The sequence below is a fragment of the Prinia subflava genome, chromosome 2 (assembly GCF_021018805.1).
Source record: "Prinia subflava isolate CZ2003 ecotype Zambia chromosome 2, Cam_Psub_1.2, whole genome shotgun sequence".
In the NCBI taxonomy this organism is placed as follows: Eukaryota; Metazoa; Chordata; class Aves; order Passeriformes; family Cisticolidae; genus Prinia; species Prinia subflava.
In genome coordinates this window covers 71,546,702-71,554,480 of record NC_086248.1, presented here as the reverse complement: position 1 = coordinate 71,554,480, position 7,779 = coordinate 71,546,702, and the positions used below count along the sequence as shown (strand labels likewise).

At 45.2% G+C, this 7,779-nt stretch overlaps 1 protein-coding gene across 5 annotated transcripts in view; it reads left to right on the top strand.

The window, feature by feature from the left end:
• The first annotated feature begins 274 nt into the window (after positions 1-274).
• The window catches only part of DISC1 (DISC1 scaffold protein), a 192,080-nt gene continuing 184,575 nt past the window's right edge, over positions 275-7,779 (top strand). For 3 of the 5 annotated variants that reach the window (XR_010079339.1, XR_010079338.1, XM_063390491.1), the window contains exon 1: positions 279-814. Coding sequence is in view for 2 of the 5 variants with exons in the window: in XM_063390491.1 (XP_063246561.1) it covers positions 766-814 (49 nt within the window). In the remaining 3 variants the exon portion in view is untranslated. Of the gene's footprint in view, positions 815-1,744; positions 1,856-7,779 lie in introns of all 5 variants that reach the window. The other 2 variants (XM_063390492.1, XM_063390495.1) reach the window with 2 other exon arrangements.

Sequence of the window (7,779 nt, the reverse complement as noted above, 5' to 3'; positions counted from 1 at the left end):
CCTGCCCCTCTAATGACCCCCAGTGAGGCACATCTGGAGTGCTGTGTCCGGTTCTGGGCTCCTCAGGACAAAAGAGACATGGAGCTCCTGGTCCAGTGGAGGGATACAGAGATGATTAAGGGACTGGAGCATCTCCCCTGGGAGGAAAGGCTGAGGGAGCTGGGCCTGTTCAGCCTCAAGAGAGACAACTGAGAGGCGACATTATCCATGTTTTTAACTATCTGAAGGGAGGGTGTCAAGAGGATGGAGCCAGGCTCTTCTTGGTGGTGCCGAGCAATAGCATGTGAGGCAAGGGGTAGAAACAAACACACAGGAAATTCCATCTGAATATGAGGAAGAACTTCTTTACTCTGCAGGCACTGGAACAGATTGCGTGAAGACGCTGTGGAGTCTCCCTCACTGGAGATCTTCCAGAACCATCTGGACACAATTCTGTGCCATGTGCTCTAGGATGACCCTGCCTGAGCAGGGAGCCTGAATCGCTGTGGTCCCTTCCAGAAGGACCGATTCTGTGATTCATCTCCCGCCCGACTTAACGCTGCAGACCTGCGGGAACACAGCCGGAGACCACAGCGCGGGCGGGAGCCCGGAGTGCCCGGGTTCCCCGGGGCTGTGCCGCACCGCCCTCCGGAGCGGGTCCCGCCCGCCGCCCTCGCCTTCCCCAGGGCTGGAGCTGCCTCGGGCCCGCCCCCGGCGGGGAGTGGCCGGGCGGGGGCCGCTTTCCGCCCGGTGCGGGCCGGGGCCGGGATCGGGGTCGGGATCGGGATGTGGCGGGCGCAGCCCCGGCCGGGCGGTGCGGACGGGCGGCGCGCAGGTGAGCGGGGCCGGGCAGCGCGCTGGGGAGGCGCTGCGGAGGCGGGGAGAGGCGGCGGCGGCGGTGGCGGTGGCTGTGGCTGTGGCTGTGGCTGTCCGGCCGGAGAGTCCGCAGCAGCCCCTGAACCCCCGCGGGGCGGGGGCACCCCTGCCGGGGCCGCTGGAGGGGCCGGCGGCTTGGCTGCGTGCTGCCCTGGGAGCGGCGGCAGCTCTCGGGAGTCGCGCTGAGTATGCGGAGAATATAGTTGCCTTTTTTTTTTTTCCCCCCTTTTCTTTTCTATTTGGTGAAAAAAGATCCCCGAATCTTTCATTTCACAGTCCGAAAGTTTTAGGATTTTTTTTTTAGTCTTCTATTATTAATTATTATTATTTTATTTTTAAGCCCCTGGTGATGTTGGCATTTATTTCGCCCTTAATGCAGTCTGAGAAAGGGTCTTGCAACTTAGCGGTAACGTAGGCATCATTTTTTAACTCAAAAAACGAGATGGTTTGATTTCACTTCAGCCCATGTGAGTGCAGTTAGAGTGATACAAAGATATCAGTGGTTTATTTGATATGGTTTATTTGTTTATTATTTTAAATAACCAACTGCAAAGAGGGAAGTAACGGTGCTCTTAGAAAAGTCACCCACGTTATGTCTCTTGTCCTGGCTTAAGGAAGAAAAAGAAAATTGCCTTCTCAGAGTGTATATGCTTTTAGAAATAAATGAATTTTGTAAGGCCATGATCTCTAATGTGGATGAACTGCTCTCCTTTTCTCTGAGAGGAGCAGCAATCAGCTGATTTGAGCTAGGGGTACCTCCCTTATCAACAGTGGTGCTGGCAAAAGGCTGGAGCCACGGGGGAATTCTGGAGAAAAAACCTTTCACCTGTCCCAGAACAACTGGGAAAGAAAGGTGTATTTCTCACTAGGTATGTCTGCTGTCTTTTAGATTGTTTGGGATACGTGGTTCTCCCAACTCCACGAGTCCACCAAGACTTTCTGCAAACACTTCAGTCGTCCTTGCCAACAGTTTAATAGAAAACAGCTCATTCCTGTTTTGGTAATCCACATTAATCTTTGCATACAAATGCTTGAATAACTTCTTGCTATGCTTTTGAATAGCAATTTAAGAGTTCTGCAGTGAAGTGCTTCTATAATAAAGGTTTTCACAAATGTGCTGCAGAAGGCATAGCAGCAAGTGCTGCTGCTAATTAGAAGTAATGACGGTTTTCAAAGAAATGAGTGAAGTCCCCTGGGATGCATTATCTCTTGTTTTGTCCTTTCCTATTGGTTCATTTACTCTCTAATTTGCTATTTGCCTTACAGTAACTCCTGAAAATGGGAGAAGTTCTACTTGTTGAAACTTTCCTTGGTGTTTAAATACTGAAGTCCCCTTGACGATGTATGGGTGTTTCCCTATCTCATTGCTGAAGTTGAAATTGTTGTGGTTCATTCAAGGAAGGCATTGACAGTGGTTTTCCAGTTGAAGCTACAGTACATTTTTTACAATTCATACGGCTTCTAGGCCCTTTTGAAACTGCAAAGTAGGGGTGTTGAAAATAAATATTTGATTTAAAAGGAAAAAAAAAAGGCTGAGTTTAGATATTTGTGGCTGCTTAAAATATTGGGATCGTGGCAAGTTGAAGGAATGTACAAGAACCACCAAACGCTTATGTGCAATGTTTCGTATCCTTGAGATTAGGACTATAGCCAATATGCCTTTTTTTCTTCCCAGTGTTTGATACTATCGGAGTTATCAATTTTCTTTATAGCTCTCCTTGAGATTGGGCACTGAAAATGGCACGTTCTCATACACGTCACTGATGACTACAGTGCAGCAGCACTCTGAAAAACAGTCAGAGGCAAGTATTGTATTGCCACTGGCTTCCTCCCTCTTTAAATTTAGATAAATCATCCTTTGTTCTCTTCAGTAAAGTGAAGTCAAAACTTTGAAGCCTAAGCTGCTTCTGGTGGAATTGTAGTGGGTCCATGTAAGAAAAGAGGATTTATTGGCACCAGGATAAATTAATTGTGATGAACAGGAGGACAGAAAGCCCTGCAAACAATGTTTTGTACTGACAAAAGCGAAAACCCTAAAGGTTAATTCTGACTTTGTTCACAAATTAGGCACACTTGGTTAGGCTTTTTTTGCTCGCCACAGCTTGGGCCTTTGACAGCTACTGAACCAGCTGACCTTTCAAGTGCGATTTACTCGAGTGTGCGATGCCTCGCGAGCGCTCCTCGGGAGTTATGATTTTTTCTTTTCCCATTTTAGCATTGTGTTTCTTTGATCAAACCCCTCTTTCTAATTGAGTGGAGACAGGCTGTGACCTTTTCTGCTTTTGGCCATACTGCATATTAATGATTCCTGGGGAAAGGGGTTCTCTTACCTCCTTTGGAGTATCAGCCTCCAAGGTGAACAGGAAGGGACCTGCGGAGTTGCCATAGTGACTTCCAAGTTCATCCATAGCATCTTGTGTCTTTTTCCAGGAAGCAGCCCTTTCATGCTGCGTCACTTAGATTAGGATTGCACCCAGGGTATGTTGTAATACTGTTCAATATTCTTGAAGGAGAACTGCTGCAGAACCCTTATGTATTCGGAATGAATGCGCCCTTTGTAAACCAGCAGTCACACGAGGGAAAACTTGGCCCTCTGGCACTGGACAAAGGCTCGTGTTGCTCTTTTAAGCATGCTAGTATCCTTATTTGAAGGTGTTTCCTTAATTCTTTGTAGTGTTAACTGTTTAAACATGTCATTTTCTTTTTTCTTCTCCCTTAGCATATAGTCTAGGTGTAGACTCCATTCAGAGCTCACCTGAAAAATGCTTTCAGGAAGAAATATTTCTTTATCAAGCCTGAAGGCTGCTGATGCTGTGGAAGCTAAGAACCACTATGGACATACTTTGTTTGCTAAACATGAGTTTTCTGTATGGAAACTGAATTAGTTATTGACATGGAGTTACTTCCCTGTTTATTGATGCTGAGAATGTGAAGTGGCTTAATGAGTAATCTGAAGTCTGCAGGCAGAGGGGTGAGATCATGTGCTTGCCTCAAGTAGGGTTTCTTTGTTTGGTGCGATTCCTTTGGGACATGCAGAATTTGGATTCTGCCTCCCCTTTGTATGTACTGTAAAATGCTGCTAGCTGTGTTTCAGACCCTCCTTCATCTCACAGCCAAGCTTCCCTCCAGAACACCTCTTATCTCTGTGTGATTTATTTCTAATTGGGAGCCAGCTGTCTAATGAGTGTGATCAATGGTGCTTTCTGATTTTTCTCACCCCCTCCTCCCTTCCTCTCTTGCTGCCTTACAAATAGGTGTCTTAGTCGTGTCACCCCAGTGTCAGGGTAAATTGTCTTGTTACTCTGCTCTTTTTGCCCTCTGTCACTCTGTTTATTCAGAACACTGACAAGTGTAAAAAATCCCAACTAAATTAGATTTTACCTTGAGTAGTAAATATTTACTACATGAACAGCTGTGTACTCAGAATAAGGAATGGAAAGTGGAAAATATGTTTTCTTAGTACTGTTTAATTAGCTCCCTTAAAGTTGTGTGCACTATCTGTGTTTATGGACTGAATGAAAGAGCAAGTCAATCAGAACTACAACCAAACAGAAATTTGTTAAACACACTGTATGTATGCTTAGGTTATATAATCTTCTTGGGAAGGACCTGTATGGGAAAAGTGGCTCCTTGAAATTGAGCAGAAGGGATGTGGCATATGTGACCTTTCTCTGTTCTCTGCAGTGGCTGAAGAGTTGGTTGTTTGGAGGGGTTTAATGTGCCCTTGTTGAAAGTTTTCCTTTGCTGGGCTGAGAGGTCAGTGTGGCAGGAAACTGTCAGAGAGGAAAATCTCTTAGCAGGGAGACTTTGAGGCAACGTCTGGAGTAAGATGTCAAGAGGCTGACAGTCAGTATTGTAAAACTAAATAAAATGAAAGGGTTGCCTCAGAGAGGCAGTAACTGGGAGTTGATACCATTAGATTTTCTGAATTGTTTCAAAAGTCTCCGGATCTCTGTAAGGTGAGGCATGGTGGCATTGGTGTAGCTTTTCAAGACCTTGCTTAATGGTAAGTAATAATAGTAATGGAAAATTAGAATCAGAATTATTTCAGATAAGAATGAAAATCATTCTTATCTGAAAATCAATCTGGTGAAAATCATCAGACTGGTCTGAAAAATATGCTTTAAGTCATAAAGAAAACCATTTTTAACATCTTTTTATTTTGTTTTTGGGAAGCCATCAACTCTCCCGAGAGCATGGGAAGGGGAAGAATAGTTTTTTTCATGACAGTAAACTGCTTTCTTGCTGTTGTAGTGGGATACTTCAAGTATTTTGTTTCTGTTACAGTGGTAAGCCTTCTTCCCACTGACATACCAGCTTAGTCTTATGGGTTATCATTACTGCAGATATGCAGGCACTTGGAATGATGCTGGGGGAGACTGCATGCAAGGCCAAATGCTTATAGCCACAGGCTTTTCCTTTATGTTATGGCTATCTAATTCTTGTGGTTGGTTGTTCCCCTTCCTCCACACATAAATGTTCTACTTCAGGGAAACACCATGAGGTTCAAAGGAAGGAACATCCCTGAGCCTGTTCAGGGTGGTAGGTTGAGGTAGCCTCAGCTCCATAAAATATCTGACTTTTTGTTGCAAGAGCTAGGCTGATCATATGAACTTAATTCCCCCTGTTGTTAGAGAGCATGACTTTGGGGACAAGAACTTTCCATTCCCTGTTAGGATTTTGGACAAGGATGGTTACTGAGGCAGGAATGAGATTGAATTTCATTGTGCTGGTCTAAGTTTCAGGTGCTTCCTGTTGCTAATGGCCCGTGGAGATCCCGGTGCTGGAGGGAAATGGGCAGCACAGCTGTTTGCTGGGGCTTGGCTTTTCCATTTAGTGAGTACTGCATTAACCCATCAGTATTTGCACTAACAGCTCAGGGTGAGCTGTGGCTCTGTGGCATTCCCAGCTCTGCTCCTGAAGAGCCATAGGCACACCAATCTCAGGAGGGTGTGACACACAGCTGCTGCCTTTGGTGATATTTGACATTGCTGTAGGAGGATTTCCTTGCTGTTAACATCTTCTTGGTTGCTAAAAACCAAACCCACACCGTTTGGTGTCCATGGTGGGAGTGATGTGGATAGAGTGCTGATATCTGTGCTTCAGCAGTGACGTGGGGTCTCAGGGGCATGAGGCGCTCTTGGACACCTTGGATGGTCCCAGGCTGTGCTGCCACTGCAGTGGAACAGCACTGTATTAGCAGGGCACCGTGCTGAAACTTTGCTCCTGTCCTGCCAGAATCCTTCTTTAGGAAACCAGGACATTTTAATTTGCTCAGAGCAGTGAAAATCTTGGGGAGACCCTCACTGAAATTGTGTAAGAAGGATCTAATTACTGTTGCTTGGGGTGCAAAACCAGAGCAACTGATCCTCTGTGTGGTTTTGCTCCCAAAGTAGTTAATAATCAACGCATATGAAGTTTCCCTTTCCCTTGGGGAGCCTGAACACAGTCATTGTGAGAGCTGCTGTAGTGTTCCCACGCTTGTGGTCTGCTGGGGACTTGTACAGACTTGGCTGTGAGAGAAGAGCTGCTCCAGTTAATGGTTTCCTCTGAGCAATCCCTCAGAACTGGATGTCTGCTTCCAATGAAAATGAAGGTTGGGGAAAATCCGGTTTTGCCAGGAGTCTCGAGTTGCTGCAAGGGTAGAAAAGATCAGCTTCCATTTTTTTTTTTTTTAATGCAGTGAGCGCTAGCAATAGGGTATTTGTTCTTTCAGCTGATTGAGAGTTTTCCTACTATGGTGCCAACTTTTGCCAATGACAGAATTTTCCGTGGATCATCTGTTCCAGGGTCAAGTTAGGATCCATTTCATGTTAGCCCAGGAGATGCTTTCTGCCCACCTTGAGTACAGTTATGATGCAGATTTTCAGGAATAGATTTGTTATTGTCTGTTCCTGTGTGAGGTAGGGCTGGCAGGTAAAAACCAGCATTGCTATTTTGGGGAGAATAATCCATAAGACTTCTGATTGCCCTTTGTGAAACCTACTGGCTTGCCCTGTTGTACTTCAAGGCCTTGTGTTAACCTTTTTGAGTGCAGTCATTAAGGTTTTCCATCTTTGGATTAAGTAGGCTAACAACTAATCATGTTAGTTAGTAGTGTATATTCATGTCATTCATTTTCTGAATTAATTTCATATTATTTTAAAATTATTTATCTTTGTTACAAGTAGTGAGCGTGGTGTGTAGCAACTGTTTTGCTGTGTTTCTGGTGAGGTTGGCGTGGCACTGAGTTTCCTGACGAGAGTCCAGACTTTTCTCCTGGATCTGGATGCACATGCACTTCTTGTGTTACTGCTTTGTGTGCTGCCATGCTCTAGTGGAACTCCGTGTGCTTTGCCTGGGCATAAATTTGGAAGCCTTGGCATGAAGTGTGACCCTTGCAAGTTTAGACTGGCTGTGGTTTTAATGCTGAGGGACCAGTAGGACTCTTCAGTGCATGCCATGAGATGTACTACATGGGGCTGCTGTCTTTCCTGCAGGTCTCAGGAGTAATTGTTCTAGATGTTAGTTGGCTGAAAGTGATCTCTAATGGCCTGGAAATCCTGATATAAAATACGAGAGGAGTTTTTAAAAGGGGGATTACAAGGCAGGGGGCAAGGAGGGAGTAACACCAGGAGTAATACTAATCAAAATCAAACAGACCAGGTGAAGACAGTGCAGAAGCTATAAGGAATTCTGGGTAGCAGCCTGTGAACATATTTTGAGTGCCAACATTGCCAAGTAGTGGAAGAAGGAAGAGACCAGCCCCAAAACTCCCTCAAATTTCTGCCAAATCACGAAAGAGAAGATGTAGAAATAGCTGTGTTTGCTACTTAATTCAGTTATAGATAACGTATAGATCTCTGGCACAGTTTTGGCTGCCTGATACACCTGTGTGGCAGAGAATTGAGGCATCACTCTTTACATGCTTATGTCATAATCAGA